The sequence below is a fragment of the Cervus canadensis genome, chromosome 4 (genome assembly GCF_019320065.1).
Source record: "Cervus canadensis isolate Bull #8, Minnesota chromosome 4, ASM1932006v1, whole genome shotgun sequence".
NCBI classification, from domain to species: Eukaryota; Metazoa; Chordata; class Mammalia; order Artiodactyla; family Cervidae; genus Cervus; species Cervus canadensis.
In genome coordinates, this window is record NC_057389.1 from 51,060,781 (window position 1) to 51,076,975 (window position 16,195).

At 44.1% G+C, this 16,195-nt stretch overlaps 1 protein-coding gene across 7 annotated transcripts in view; it reads left to right on the forward strand.

Moving 5' to 3' along the window:
- PPP2R2B (protein phosphatase 2 regulatory subunit Bbeta) overlaps positions 1-16,195 on the forward strand; it is a 514,293-nt gene that overhangs the window by 425,032 nt on the left and 73,066 nt on the right. For all 7 annotated transcript variants that reach the window (XM_043465073.1, XM_043465072.1, XM_043465074.1 and 4 more), the window contains one exon: positions 7,989-8,166. In XM_043465073.1, coding sequence (XP_043321008.1) covers positions 7,989-8,166 — 178 coding nt within the window. The remainder of the gene's footprint in view (positions 1-7,988; positions 8,167-16,195) is intronic.

Below are 16,195 nucleotides of genomic sequence, written 5' to 3' on the forward strand. Positions count from 1 at the left end.
CTATCTGTAACATTATGGATGAGAGCCTTGACATGGAGAAAGGTGAAGTAAGAAGCCCAGGGCCACGTGACTGGTAAATAGCCCAACCAGGATTCAAGGCCAGGTCTACATGACTCTGAAAACTCTCTAACACCATATAACTTCAAATTTTGTGCTTGTGTACCACCTAGAAGAATTTTGAATAACCACGTACCTTTCTGAGCATCTTTGAGATCACCTTTTTAATGTGTGAAATTTAAACACCATTGTAACTGGATACTCATCAATATCCATTAAAAGAATAAGGAATAAACTTCTTTAAAAGTCATAACTTTACATTGTTCCTTTTTCTTCTTTAATTTTGTGTTTTCACTGCAACTTCCTCCAAATAAATGTTAAAAACTCTTTTTGATCATTTTTGCAACAAAAATAAGTTTTCCCCTCCCCATGTATATATAACTATAAGGCTTTAAAATTCTCTTCTGGATTTATTTATCTCTAAAATTATTAATGGGACACAATTGACCAAAACAACATAAAACACAATTCTGATTATATTAGAATTTCATATTATAATTTTTTAGATTTTAATTTTATTAGAATTTTTTTTTTAGAAATCTTGTTAGAAATTCATATTATAATGAGCTGGGTGATGGGGTCATTTGTGGGGCATCAATTAAAGATGTCATCTGTCCCTTCCTGAAGTGTTTTATACCATGGATAATACATCCCAGTAAGATTCAGGATGGGGAAGGTTTATCTTTCTTTTGCAAAGAGGAGAATGAGAACCTCAACTGTGGGTATATCCTGACATAATTTGATTTTAGGAAGGAAAGTATATTGTTTGTTGTTGTTCAGTTGCCAAGTTGTATCTGACTCTTTGTGACCCCATGGACTGTAGCCCACCAGGTTCCTCTGTCCATGGGGATTTCCAGGCAAGAATACTGGAGTGAGTTGCCATTTCCTTCTCCAGGGGATCATCCTGGCCCAGGGATTGAACCCAGGTCTCCTGCATTGGTAGGTGGATTCTTCACACAAAAAGTCATGGTTTCCTTTGAAATTATTTCGTAAAGTTCTTAGGAAGTCAGCACATTCTCCTGTTTGAAGACAGCTCCCCTGCACTGCTTAGCTGGGTAGCTTTGAAACAGGGATATTTATAGTAGGACCCAATGGCTCTCCCGTCTTCAAGATGACTCACTCCCTCTTCCTTGACAATGAAGTCTGAGTGCTCTCTAACTGCTGGCTTTATCCCAAACCTACAGTAATTGTCTTTAGAGAATCACAGAAGATATTTCTTGAAGGAAGTCCAGGAAAGGCATGATGGCAAACCTGAAGTGAGGCTGAAATCTGGAACTTTCTACCCTTTCCTCCAGCTTTACCATTTAGTGCTTCTAGATGGAATGATGTAGTCAGCCCAAACTGCACGAGGCCTTGAACCTGTGGTCCCCCAGGGTCAGGGTTCCCTGCACCAAGAAAAGGTGGACAGCTCCCATCTCTTTCTTGTCTAGATCAAACAAACATGGTTTTTGGGAAACAGCTTCCCAAAAGAGCTGGTTATGAACAAGACAGGGTGGGTAGGGGGTTGTGTATTCTCTGCCCCCACTAAGCTTCATAAGAATACTCTGTGTGATGACTGTCCAGCATATAGTAAATGCTTAATAAATGTTTATGGAAGGTTTTATCTGGGGCCAGCATGTGGTCATGACAATGCTACGTGAACTTCCTAATTGATGACACAGAACCCCCCAACCCCCTGGCCTGAATATATCCTATCATTCTCAGTATGGAGTAATCTCAGTTATTTGGGAGGGTGGTGGGAAGCATCTGTTGAATATTGACAAGGAAATACAAGCAAACATGGATGTAAGTTGGTAGCAATTTTTTCAAAAGGCCCAGTCTTGTCAATTATGTTGATTGTACTTAGCATCCAAGGGTATTCACATTTGTCTGCTGAATTCAGTCAGATTTGACCCAAAGTTACCAAACAGCTGGAATCCGTGCACGTCCTTGTACCAGTGGACTCCTCTCTCTCCCTTCTCCATGGCTCCAGCTTTTTTCTGTTCTTGAGCTCTTGTACAGCCATCTCTTCTCTCTCAGGCTCTTGCCTTGAATCTGTCAACTTATGGAGGCTCTGGAGGTCACCATGGTGAGCACAGCTGTGGTTTTTTCCCTGTGAAGAGCCCTCACCTCCAGCCCCTCCCCTGCTGTGCATTTTCACAGATGTCATGTAAAGTGGGGGGCCTTGGGGGCTTCCAGGATTCTGTTCCCCTTTCGCCATGTGTCTCCAAAGGGGCCTTTGTGACCTGCTGACACCCGCTTAGGTGCCACAGAAGACTGTGATGCATCACCACCACAGGCACTGATAAATCAAATGACAGTGACATTCGTTTTGTTAGTAAATGGATTCTGAGAGGTGAAAGGTGGGCTTGTGTTTCGGCAGGAGAGATAATGAGAAAGATGTGAAGGGAGGAAGGCTGAAAGACAGGGAGAGAGAAGGGAGAGAGAAGGAGGAAGGCAATATTGGGCAGCTAGTGATCTTCCTATCCCCACAATCACACCTGTGACCCAGCCCTGACTTCTGATCTTCCATCTACCACTGTCCTTCCCTGCTGACTCCTCTCCAGCCACAAAGGCCCCTCTCTGTGTTTTCTATCCTCTGAGTGCATTCCAACCTCAGGGCCTTTGCACTTGCTGTTTCCTCTGCTTGGAGTGCTCTTCTCCAGAGCACCACGTGGCTGCTGACCTCCCTACATTCAGCTCTCAGCTCAAATATCCTGCCCCCAAGGGAGGCCTTCCATCCCCACTCGGCTCTCATCAGTTCTCCGTCCCCTCACCAAGCTCAGGTTTTTCTTCATGTCTGATGTGGAGGAAGACATTATTTTGCATTTTGAGTGAATGACAAAATCACTGCCCCACCCCCAGCCACGATGCCCAGAAACCCATGGAATCACACTCTTCACCTTGTACTTTGCTCCCTCCCGTCTGAGCTCTGCACATGCGGCTCCCTCCAACCGCTCCCTCTCCTCCCCGGCCCCCACTTTCACCTGGTGGATTCCCACAAACCCGTCACCTCCTGCTCGCTCAGTAGTCCTCTCCTTTCTGAGGTCTCTCTTGAGCTCCCCAAGCAGATACAGCCCATTTAGCTCACACTGCCCTGGGCAGTGCCTGCTGACTTCCATTACAGCCCAGACCCCCTACACTGAAACCTCCACAAACTCACTTGTCTCTCCCACACACCCGAGCGTGCCCCCTCCAGGCCCCAAGGACAGAGCAGCCAAGGACTTAGACTCCAGAGTCAAGGAGTGCCAGGCCTGAGTCTGAGCTGTGTGACTTTATACAAATTACTTAACCTCTCTGGTCATTTCCTCATCTGTGCAGCAGAGATCATATTCACCAAGCTAAATCATGGGCTACCGATGAGGATTCACTGATGAACTGCTTAAGACTTGCTTAACTTTATAAGCAGTAAGCTGGGTCAGAGGATGGTGAGTGGAGGGTGTGCCTTGTGAGGTGGGGTAGGGGCACAGGAGACCTCTCTCAAGGGGTGATCATTGAACAGAGCCCTGAATGATGTGGGGAAAGGAGCCCCAGGGCATTCTGGGGTTCTCCACAGCCCACTAATATCCCAGCTGAGATAGATGTCTATAAGCCTCGTGGCAGGTTAGACTCTGAGGCTGCTCTCTTGGTCTGTGAAACTTTATTTGGTGGATACTCTTAACACAGCACCGGTTGTCTTGACAACCAGGCTGGGTTGCTTATGCTTTGCGGTCATGCTCAGGGCAGTGAGCTGAGACTGAATCAGGGTCAGGGAGGAGTATGGAGTGCCTAGGGAGGGGCAAGGATTCCAGCAGCAGAGTTCAGGGCCACCTGCAGCCTCCAAGGGCCAAGGCTGGCCCCGTTCTCATTTGCAAGCCTAGTGAAGCACCAGCCTTGTCTCGGGGAGTGGGGGATGGGAGGTCATCTCACCCCACAGCCACTGCCAAGATAGTGCAGAAAAGAGGGTGTGAACCACCAGTTGAAGGTCCTGGCTTGATCCTGGAGTTTGTCTGGTCCTGTGGAGGACAGCTCAGGCACCTGGTTTGGGGACAGAGGAGGCGATAGGATGAGAGGCAGAAAGCCAGCTTGTGCTGGCAACCCCTCCCGGGTGACCACGGCCATGGCACGTCACCTCTGGGGTTCCTGACTTCTTCATCTGCAGAATTCAGAACTGTCTGTGGTAGTTGGTCTCAAACTTTCCTTATCCATAGTTACTTAAGCAAGGTGTGAGAATCCAAGCATATTACCAAGAATGATGAAGGTCGTAAGGCCCAGACACCATGCCCTCCCACTGTGCCCCTCCCCAACACACACATATACTTGTGACATCCTTGAAGGAGACTCCAGGGGTCCTTCCAAGGTTCAGGTTTCATGAGTCAATGTCACATCCATATGGCACAGAGTCCTTCCCAAGTGTTAGGCTGAACCACATGAAATTACCTAGATGTGACAATTTTTGACTTGCAGAAGTGGCATTTTCGTATTTCATCCTAGGCGTCTCTTTTGCAGCAGTGATTCTGTGAGCTCACTCAGGAACCACATTGTCCCAGTTCAGCCCTGCTCCTTCCTCTGTGTGATGTCAGACAGGTTATTTCACCTCCCCGGTAAAATGGCAAACAAGGAATCTTCCTCGTGAGGTCGGCTACCGAGAGGGCTGAAGGGCAGAGGTGCTCTAACTCAGTGACTGCTACTACAGGAAGCCCTCCCTGATCTTACAGGGAAGACCCAAATGATTGCCTATGGGCTGAACTCGGGGACCTGTATCCCACTCTTCTCCCTGCCTGGCCCCAGAAAGAGCATATATCCAGAGCAGACAGGAAACACAGTCCCAGCAAGGTTTCCTAACTGGTCATCCTGTCCAGTTGGTAAGCTTGAACCACCTTCCCTCCTTCTTCCTCCTTTTTGACAGGGTGTCCCTGGGCAGTGGACAGCCTTGACCTGGGCATAGGGAGGGTGTGGGAATATCACGAGTGATATTTGTCGCCTGGCTTATCTGGGCAGAGCATTAGCGCTCCCTCCCCAGATACCTTCCCAGAGCTTCCCCATTAAGTGCTACATCATGGAGTATGTCAGCCTGAATTAGCAGGCAGGCCTGTCACATGAAGCTGAAGCTCTGAGCTGGCAGCTCCCACTTGTAATGCCTCTTGATCCCAGCTGTCGTGTTCCCTCCCCCCATCACCACAGCCACAGGAAGGCTGTGCAGACAGTGAGGGTAATGAAGGAGGCCCAGAGAAGAGTTTAGGCAAAGCCCCAGGAAGTCCTCACAGATTCCATTGCTTCTCTAGCCCTGGGGAACCTGCTTTCAGGGCCACTACCTTGGGGAGGCGGGTGGGAGTAGGGGAGTGCAGAGCTCAAAAGCTCCAGGTAGGGAATTTCTTTGTGACAAAGCTCAAAGCAGGGCATGAATCTCTGAAAGCACATGGAAGACACCCTATTCAAATGCCATGAACACCTCCAACTCCAAATTGAGACTTCTAGAGGCAGCTTAACCGCAAAATTCTACGACTACCACTACCATTATTACTACCCATAAATCTGTCAATTCCATAAATTTTATGGGCCCTGTACTCATGTCCCTTACAGAACATTTATCACTTCCTACTATGTTATAGTATCTGAGTGAGGTGTGATACAGTGGGAAAAGCCCTAGCTTTGCAGTCAGATAGACTCTGCAATCAAATTCTGACTATGCCTCCTACAACCAGGCAACTCTGGGCCAGTGACTTAGCTTCTCTGAGCCTGAGTTTTCTCTTTATCATAGTACTTCATGCTACTGGTATCTATTTCACAGAGTTGTCAAATAATTTCCTGAGGTGGTGTATGAAGGATAATTGACACAGCATCAGTGCCCAATAAATATTTGTGGGAGAGTTTCTAAGGCACTTTTCTTACCCATTACAAAGCCTTAACTCAAACATACCTTTAATTGGTGTTCAATAGTATCAATATATCACCTTCCTTTTTGAAATTCTACTTCATTCATCCTCTATAATTTGTTCTCCCCACTACATCAGGAATGATCTCACAGAAACTTTGATCCTCATCATATCAAAATCATTGAAAAATCTTTTGATTTCTTCCCATATCTCTTGGGCTGGTGGGCTACAGTCCATGCGGTCACAGAGTCGGACACGACTGACTAACACTTTCACTTTTCACTTTCATTTCTCTTAGGGTGGTGGCAAAAATCTCTTTTGGGGCCTGCCTCTTACCTACCCTGTCACTCCATCTCCCACCGTGGTTCTCATCACTCTCTGTCTCAACTACACTGACCCATTGATCTTTCATTCTTGCGTCACCCTCACCATAGGACATTTGCACGTGCTCTTTCCACTGACTGGAGCATTCTTCCTTCCCCTCCTGAACTAGTAGATCCCTTCTCATCCTTTAAGTCATCCTCTCCAGACCTCTCTGACCAGGTTAAATCCTTCTTTGTGCTATTTCCTCTCCTTTGGGGTGCTTGCTACATTTTATTATGAGATGATTTCATACCTGCCCCCACCATCTGGACCAGCCAGATGAAGGCAAGTGTCTGGTTTGGCGCCTCAGTTGAATGTCCCCCCCACCCCCGCCACCAGGACCTTGTACAGAGCTCAAGAAAATGTTGTTGAAAGGGTGAATAGGAGATTGAACTGAAGGGCAAATCATCTCAACAGATCCCAACCACCCTTCATGATAAGTAGGGCACAGTGGATATTTCAGAGAGTAAAACTAGAGCCCAGAAGGGGCAAGATAATTGCCCAAGGTCACACAGCCTGTCAGTGAGGGGTGAATCTGTGGTCAGAACCAGCTCTCTTAGTTTTTGCCTTCCCTGGGCCTCTGCTATAGAACCACCATCCACAACAAGGTAGAGGGCTTGTGAAGACTTTCCCTTCCATCCCACTCCTGGCTTTTAGAGGATCCCTGGTTCTTCCTACATCCACATCTCAAGCTTCTCTGATTTCCAGGATATCCAGTGCCACATTTTCATAGGATTCTGTGTTTCTTCTGAATTCTTCATTCAACATTTTTTTTTAAGATTTTTGTGATATGGACCATTTTTAAAGTCTTTTTTGAATTTGTTACAATATTGCCTCTGTTTTATGTTTCGTTTTTTTTGGTCACACAAGGCATGTGAAATCTTAGCCCCCCCAACCAGGGATGGAACCTGTACCCCCTGCATTAGAAGGCAAAGTCTTAATCACTGGACCACCAGGAAAGTCCCTTGTGTGCAAAACTATTTAACTGTCTGATTCTTTGACCCATAAGAAGATAACAATTGTTCACATATTCTCACTTATTCATTCTACAAATACTAAGTATCCTTTATGTATCAGTAAGATGACCATATAATTTATTGTCCAAATGGGGACAGTTTTGACATGACAGTGTACACTGCCTTGTTGATATCCAGGTTAAACCAAGATCTTCCCAGATAAAACAATGGGTTCCCTATATTGTAATGACTGATTTTGGGCTACTAGAATTGGGTGATTATATGCTTTCCCAAAATTCTTTTAAAAAGATGGAAGATAGAACCAGGATGGGGCCTAGGCTCCCAAAGCCATGAAAACTAAATTTTAATCTCAGTTGAACTAGACATTTCTAAAAATTTCTACAACTTCCTTCTAAAAATAGATTTCATGTTTTAAAAAACAAACAATCTGGAACAACATCTCTGGCAGCTAATCACCCCACAGTGGATTCAAAGTTCCCCTGAGAGGAGGCCACTTGAAAAAAATCTTAGAGTCTACAAAGGATGAAATTGCCCATGAGGGCTAAGGGATGGTGACATTTTTTAAAAAGAGTGAAACTAAAAGGCACCAAAGGGAATAGGAACCGCATGTAATTTATCAGTCTCTTTCTCTAGCTTAGATCTCCTTTGATGTGATGTGGTCATGATTTTGTGTGTAATAATGAAGGACATAAACACACACAGTCTTTCCTAATGAAGAGCTTTGGTTCTGAAGCAATTTGTTTCTCTTGCATCCCAGGTGCCTGTCCTGAGACCCATGGACCTGATGGTGGAGGCCACCCCGCGAAGAGTATTTGCCAACGCGCACACATATCACATCAACTCTATATCAGTCAACAGCGACTATGAAACCTACATGTCAGCTGATGACCTGAGAATTAACCTATGGAACTTTGAAATAACCAATCAAAGTTTTAGTATCCTTTCTTTGGGGCCAATAACCAGTTGGCTTGAATCAAGACTATTCAGGTATGAGCAAGCTTGGGAGGAAATGGAAGAGAAAGGGGCAATCACTATCGAAGACTTAGCACTTGTGGAGATCTGTTCCCTTTTAAATTATATTGGCATCTGTGATACACTTTTGTCCAAAGTTAGGGAGGTATTGAATTGCAAGTAGTGAACCAGGACTACCTTTGGGTTAGAACACTGAATCACTTCCTTTATGCAGAAGCATTTGTGTGTCATGAATTAGAACTTTATCAGCTATAAGACTAGACCCTAGAGTTTAGGGTAAGGTTCCTTCCTCTTGTTGATGAATTCACAAATGGCCTATATCTACATTATGGACCACAGTTACATAGGAAATGGTTTTCATTGTATCATAATAATGAAAGTAATAGTGGATTTGTTGAATTCCAGGCACTGCACTGGGAACTTAACATATAGAATCTCATTTTGAAAAGTGCACATATCATAATTGTCCAGCTTGATGAATTTTCACAGGCAGAGGACTCCTGTATAAGTAACATCTAAATCAGAAAATCAAACTTTATTAGCAATGCTCGTGTCCCCATCATACTTCTTCAGTCTCTTCCTGCCAAGAGTATATTGGATATAACAACCCCATATTGAAATTATTATTATCTTCTGTTAACTCAAATTTAGAGAAATCAAGACAACTACTAAGTGAGTATATGACCCAGCATTCTTGTCCTACTATGTTGACCCTATATTTCATGTTAAAATCAGTCATCTATTCAGCACCTATCATGTGGTTCATTCCACCACAGATCTGACTCTTCTCTTGAATTCCCAATCTTAATGATTTCACCACCCAGGCAGCTGAGTAACTAACATAAGAGTCAATATTGATCCTTTCTCCCAGTTACCAGCCTCTCTACCCACCAACCCAATTTGTCCGTGAGCCCTGCCTTTGCTTCCTCTAAAATGTATCTCAAATCAACTCATCTCTTTCCATCTCCACTCCTGCCAACCCACACTAGTATTGGCCATGGTGCTTTCACCTTTGTGACTGCAATATTCTACTCTCTGGTTTCTGTTCTTTCTCTCTGTCCTACACAATACATGTCCCGCATAATAGAGTGGGCCTTTCAACGTGTAATTCATATATCATTCCTCCCAGGACTAAAACACACTGGCAGTTTCCGTTTGAACTTAGAATAAGGTCCAAGTTCTTAATCTTGGACTGTAAGATTTCACATGATCATGTCCCTGCCTCCCTCTTTGCTGCCTTGTCATACCACTCTCCCCGAGGTCACTCTTCTTTACCACCTAACCTCTTTTCTGTTCCTCGGTAATGCTTGATCTTCCTTCCATTCTCTGCGTTTGTTGTTCCCTCTTCTTGGAATACTTTGCCCCCAGAGTCCAAAGGGCTGACTTTTTACATGTCATCATATAGATTTCAATCTCCTGTCACCTCTTCAGAGGCACTTCCTCCCACTAACTCCCAAGGAACCCCCAATAACCTTCTATCCCCATTAACTTCATAATATGTGTCACTCTCTGTAACTGTTTTTTTTAATTTGTATATTTTGGGCTTCCCTGTCTTTGGATGTGTATTTTATGAGAGAAGGAACTTTGTATGATCCATTCCTGTATCCCAGTACTTAGGATATTCTGACATACAGAAAGTACCATTTTGATTGGACATGTCAAGTTTGAAATACTAGTAGGTCACTAAAGTGGAGATAATCCATGAGATAATTGATAATGAAATAGAATCTGGCGATTTCACCATAAGGATATATTAGTTATAGTAAAGCTCTGAATGTTCTGATATGAAATACGGTCCATAATGGCTCAAACATATAAAAGATTATTTCTCCTGTAAAGTCCAATATTGCTGATCTCCATCAGCAGGCAGCCTCCTCTAACCAGTGATTCAGAGATTCGGGTTCTTTCCATCTTGTGGTTTCCCAGTGTTAACGATGCCTTATCGGCATCTGTACAGCAAAAGAGGAAGATGGTGTAGGACCACGCAAGGGAGACGCCAGTGAGCCAGGTTCTAAATTAGCATGCGTGCCATTAGCTCACTCAACCCCATGACCACCTCTCACTGGGAGGCAGGCTGGGAAATGTGGTACAGCTGTTGCACATGAATAAAAAGACCCGGTTTAGGTGCACAGTCCCCTGGTCTCCGCCTCAGAAGAGTCTCCCAAGGCTTTTCAGGGAAGGCAGCTAGAAGCCAGTGGTGGGGATTATGGAGACTGAGAACTGACCATGAAGACCATGACTGACATCTTTTGTTGATCACAGAGCAGATGGGACATATTGTGTGAGCCTAGGAGAATCTGCCCCCAGATTTTGCCTGGAAGTGCAGCTGCTAACAGAACGAGTGTGGGTGGTGGTTCCCTGTCTGCCTTGACATCTATTCCAAGAGCCAGAAATCTGTTCAGGCTCAGCTGCTGTCACTCTGAGCTTCTGCTGTCCCCAGTCTAGGTGACATGTTTTCCGAATTTTGCCTCTAGGGCTTCAAGAGGGAGCGAAGTTTCTTTAGGCACTTTAGGAGACAGATGCCTTGGGGAGAACGCAAAAGGGAAGTATTAATAGCACAGTTGAGGTTATATTCTGCAGATGTGTGACAGCCTGCCAGATGCTGGCATACAAATGAGCCCATGCCATTCACCCTTAAAGCAGCCATATGTAAAATAATCATTGTCATCATGAGAATGATAATAACTGATATCTATATAGTTATTTTCAACCAAACCGCCCTGAGCACTGAGCAGACTCTACAAACTGGGACCCTTTAGCTTGCTGTCTCTGAAGTGCAGCCGCCTCTGGGGTAGGAAGCAGCCATCTTTCAAAGCCTTGGAAAAGCACCAACCACCAGACAGGTCTTCTTAAATCAGATGTTGTTTAGTGCCATTTCCATGGTGCTTCTTATCCACTGAAAGAGGCAGAAGAAACATGGTTCTGGATAGAAAAGTGTGGGATTCCCAAAGTATGGTATGAGTAACCCTGACATGGGAGGCAAACTGCTTCTAAATACTATGTGGATGTTTTTTGTTTTCATAATTACGTATTTATGACAATGAATATTATACAACTATCATATCCTATGATATCACAGATACTGAAAAATACATTTAAATTATGTAGTGTGTGTATGTAAAGAAAAGTATTAGTAGCCATTAAAGCAAGTAGTGTTACAATATGGTTTTTTAAAGTCATGGCTTCCAGTGACTAGCATTTGGCGTGACATTGGCATTGTGCTTGAGAACACAGTCTTTGGAGTCCAACAAGCCTGAAGTTCTCACCCAGCTCTACTACTTGCTGGCTGTGTAAGCTTTAACATGGCTCTTAACTTAGCCAAGTCTCTACATCACAATCTGTAGAGAAGAGGTCTGTCAAAGAAGATTGTTTGAATTTTGTAAAAGGTGTTTATAAACATGCACACATACATATGTGTATATATGTGTACATGTACGCTTAGGGCAGTACCTTGCTAAGTAAATGATCAGTGAGCAGGGACCACCACAATCATAGTTATCTTATTAATTATTTAGTTATATTTATTTTTTTACTGCATGGGTCTTTGTTGCTGCACTCAGGCTTTCTCTAGTTATGGCAAGTGGAGATTCTTCAGTTGTGCCACATGGGCTTTTCATTGTGGTGGCTTCTCCTGTTGCAGAGCATGGTCTGCAGTAGTTGTGGCTCATGGACTTTTGAGCACTGACTCAGTAGTTATGGAGCACGAGCTTAGTTGCCCTATGGCATGTGGAATCTTCCCAGGCCAAGGATTGAACCTGTGTCCCCTGTTTTGGCAGGTAGAGTTCTTAATCACAGGACCACCAGGGAAGTCTATAGTCATAATTATTGCTGAAGATAAAAGGAAACTAGAAACGTTGAGTGTTAGAAGGGTAGATTCTATTCTGTTGAATTTATTTTCTGAGTCTTCTCAGTTCTAGACACCCCCTTCAGTTCTGTTGTTTGGTGTATTGTTTGCAAGATGTTGCTCATTATACCCTAGTTACCAGATATCTACAAGGTCTCTGAGGTCCAGGCCTTGTGTTTAGCACCATATCAGAGGGAGACATTCCTAGCCTTATGGCGCCTGGTCTTGTATCCTCTTCCTTTCATCCATAGTCAGCCTGTCCCTGTTTTGTGTAACAGGTTCTAGCATAACATGGTCAGACTCTGGCCTTAATGGGTTAACTACATCAGGACAATAACAACTCATTTCTAGATTAGTGGTTTTCTAGGGCAAAAGGCAGCCCTGACTTTTCAATAAAGTAAGGATGTTTCTTAATTATGAAAAGTATTATATACCTAGGATCCTTTGAACTCTGTTCTCAGTTCTAAGAAGGAGTTGACTCTGGGCTCCTACCTAGTCCATTTTGGAACCTATTAAATAAATCCACATCAAGTAAAAGTAATGATACAGCCCTCCACAACTATATACTGAGACCTAGTTTGTGCTAGGCACTGCATTAAGCCACAGGGATACAAGAATAAAAAGAAACAAATTTTCTGCCTTTAGAATGACATTAATCAAATAATCACACCAATGAATATATAATTACAAACTGAAGTAAATCCTGCAAAGAAAGGAAATATGGTTTGGTGAATGCATTTTTAAAAACCTGATGTAGACTAGGGAATAAAACAAGGCTTTGCTGAGGAACTGATTGTTGAGTTGAGAATTGTAAGAAGATGAGCATGAGCTAACTTGGTAAAGATCAATCTATCATGTACAAAGGTCCTGTGGTGGTAGGGAGCATGATGTGTTGGTGGAACTCAAGGAGGTCCAGAGAGTGAAGTAAATTTGTAAGCAAGGCTGGAAACGTGAGCAAAGGACATACCTTGTATAAACCCCAGTCTCTAAGCATGAGACAGAGGATTTCTCTGGAAGAAACCAACTGGATTCCAGGGTGCTTCATCTCTGAATTGGTCTTTATCACCCCTCTGCATCAGCCTCACTTGTCAGCTGAGCAGAGGTCCTTTTGGATTTTGATTCCCTTGATCATAACCACAACTTTTGGCTTCTAGTTTCTGTCACTCCCTAGTACCATGGACAGCAGCCTTCCTTTTAACCCAATAGAATTTCTCTGGGCAGGCTTTGAGGGAAGCTATGGGGCTTCCCAAATTCCTCTCCCTTGCTGTTGTTGCGGCTTTATCCCATGGCTTAATGCAGTGCCTAGCACCAACTAGGTGCTCAGTATACAGTTGCGAAGGACTGTATCTTTACTTTTACTTGATATGGATTTAATTTAACAAGTTGCATTATGGACTGGGTAGGAGCCCAGGGTCAGCTCCTTCTTAGTCCTGTCCACAACTGCACATATCAATTTTAGTCTGACATTTAGTGTAAAAGCAGAGCATCCCTTCCGATAACGCATCCAGCACATTGGCATGTGTGTGCCACAGCAACCCCTTCCTTGCCATATTAAATGCCACCTTGGTGGATTTTCCCAGGCCTGGTGCCTTGCTCATGTGGTTGCTGACCCTCTGCATCTGAAAGCAGATCTAGGGCTTCGGGGTCTGGGTATTTCTCTGCCCTTTGAGCCTCATGTTATCAGGAGAAAGGATGAGAAAGCAACTCTGCAGACTTCTTCTGGGGCTCCTTGAACTTCCTTGGAGTTGTATCACTTAGTAGTTGGGAAGGCAGACTCTGGAGTCAGATTCCCTGGATTCGAATCCAGCTTCCTCTCCTAAAAGCTGTAACCTTGACAAGTGTTTTAACATTTCTCTGGCCTTCAGTTTCCTCATCAGTTAATGGGAATAATAGAAGGTTATTGTGAGGTTTAAATGAGGTAGTCATTCAAGTACTTAGCTGAGTGCCTGGCACAAAGTGAAGACTATAAACAGTGGCTTTTATTATTGGGGGCATATTTCAAGTCCCCTATTCTTCTCACCCTGGGTCCCATTCTTGTTGCTTTGATCCCCTTCTCTGCTAAGAAAAGCACAGGTTAAATGATCCACACCCAGGTGGTGCAGAGGTAAAGACTCTGCCTGCCAGTGCTGGAGACATAAGAAATTGAGTTTGATTCCTGGGCTGGGAAGATCCCCTGGAGGAGGAAATGGAAACCCACTCCAGTACTCTTGTCTGAGAATCCCATGGACAGAGGAGCCTGGTGGGCTACAGTGCATGGAGTTGCAAAGAGTTGGACACAACTGAGTAACTGAGCATGCACATATCCAGGCCTGGTATCTTGGCCTATTGACCTACTGTGAGTTTTCTGCATCTTAAAAAAAAAACAAAAAATAAATAAATAAATAAAACCTTGCCTAAAGAAGGCTGATAAGTCACAAGAATAAATTAAAGTAAAACCCCCAAACATTTAAAGATTTTTATTTTATTGGAATATAGTTGATTTACAATGTTGCGTTAGTTTCTGCTATAGAGCAAAGTGAATCAATTATATGTATAAATATATCTACTCTTTTTAGATTCCATTCACATATAGGTAATTACAGAGTATTGAGTAGAGTTCCCTGTAGATAGCTAATGAGAACTCATCCACATTTACTGAGCACTTACGGTGTGCACTGGAGATGCCAAGATGAATAAAAAAATCCATCCCTGATGTCATGGTCCTTGTAATCTAGAGGGAGGATGAATTCAACCAGAGAAGTAAAACCAGTAGGAGAGGTTATATGTGGGTGTCTAGAGAGAGAGAGACAGATTGACATAGTACAGTGAATTAGCCTTGCAAACCCAAAGTCTGTAAGGCCAGCAGTCAGGCATAGGAAGACCACAAGAAGCTGGAACACCACAGGCCACGATCACACACGGCCGTCAAGATGGAAGACTGAGAGGGAAGGGAGAGGAGTTGTAGTCTCAGCATCTGTTGGGCTCTCTTCCTCAAGGAAGACCTAAACCTTGGTTTAAATGCCTTCCAACAGACTAGTTCAGGCCCACCCAGGATAACCTCCCTTATGATTCAGTTAAAGTCAACTGATTGGGCCCTTTAACCAGGTCTGCAGAGTCCATTATAACAGCATGTAGATCACTGTTTGACTGAGCACCGGGGGAACCTGTGCGTGCCTGCAGAGTGGCTGCTTTCTCTCTTTTGCTCCTCAACCCGCCCCAGAGAATGATCCTTGTTACCCCACCACAACCAGAAACATTTTAGAAGTGTTGCGCTTCACCAAGTTAACATTTCACAAAGCTTCCACAGTGAGCATGTGGACAGAGGGAGACAGACATGTAACCATACTAGGGAGGATGAGACTGACAGGTTTTTGTTTTTGTTTTTTTGGGGGGTGGGAGGGGGCCTCTATGAAGTAGCAGGTGGATTATATCATCTCCTATAGTTTTCTTCCTCTCTTTGTTGATAAATTCACAAGTTAAAAGACATTTAAAATGAGGGTTAGATAGTAACTGGCCACAGGATTTGAGATTAAAATCTAGATCTGTTGTTTGTTGTTTAATCGCTAAGTCATGTCCGACTCTTTGCGACTCCATGGGCTATAGCCCGCCAGGCTCCTCTGTCCATGGGATTTCCCAGGCAAGAACACTGGAGTGGGTTGCCATTTTCTTCTCCAGGCGATCTTCCCGACCCAGGGATTGAACATGCCTCTCCTGCATTGGCAGGTGGATTCTTTACCACTGAGTCACCAGTGAAGCTCCAAATCTAGGCCTGTCTCACTCTTATATTCCAGGAAAATGCCCCCTCTATCACAGTATCTTAAGTGTATTGCTAGAGGTACGGTCAAGGTGCTATGGATACATAGGTAGGAAGGATCATGAAAGAAGGGCTGGAACATTTCATACAGAAAATAACATGTGGATTGGCCTTTGAAGGAAGTATTGAGTGTTTTCTAATGGAGAAATTTCAAGCTGTGTCACATGAATAGGAAAGAGGCTGTGGTTATGGGACTTTCGAGTACCCCCCACCCACAGTTGTAAAGGACGTCTTATCCCATGTCTTTTGCAGCTCAACACGTGTCCAAAAGCACCTCATAGGGCACCATGTGTCTCTTTGTCAGTCCTCTCACAGTGGTCCTAGCAGTTGGCAAAGCCCACCATGAATATTTGCT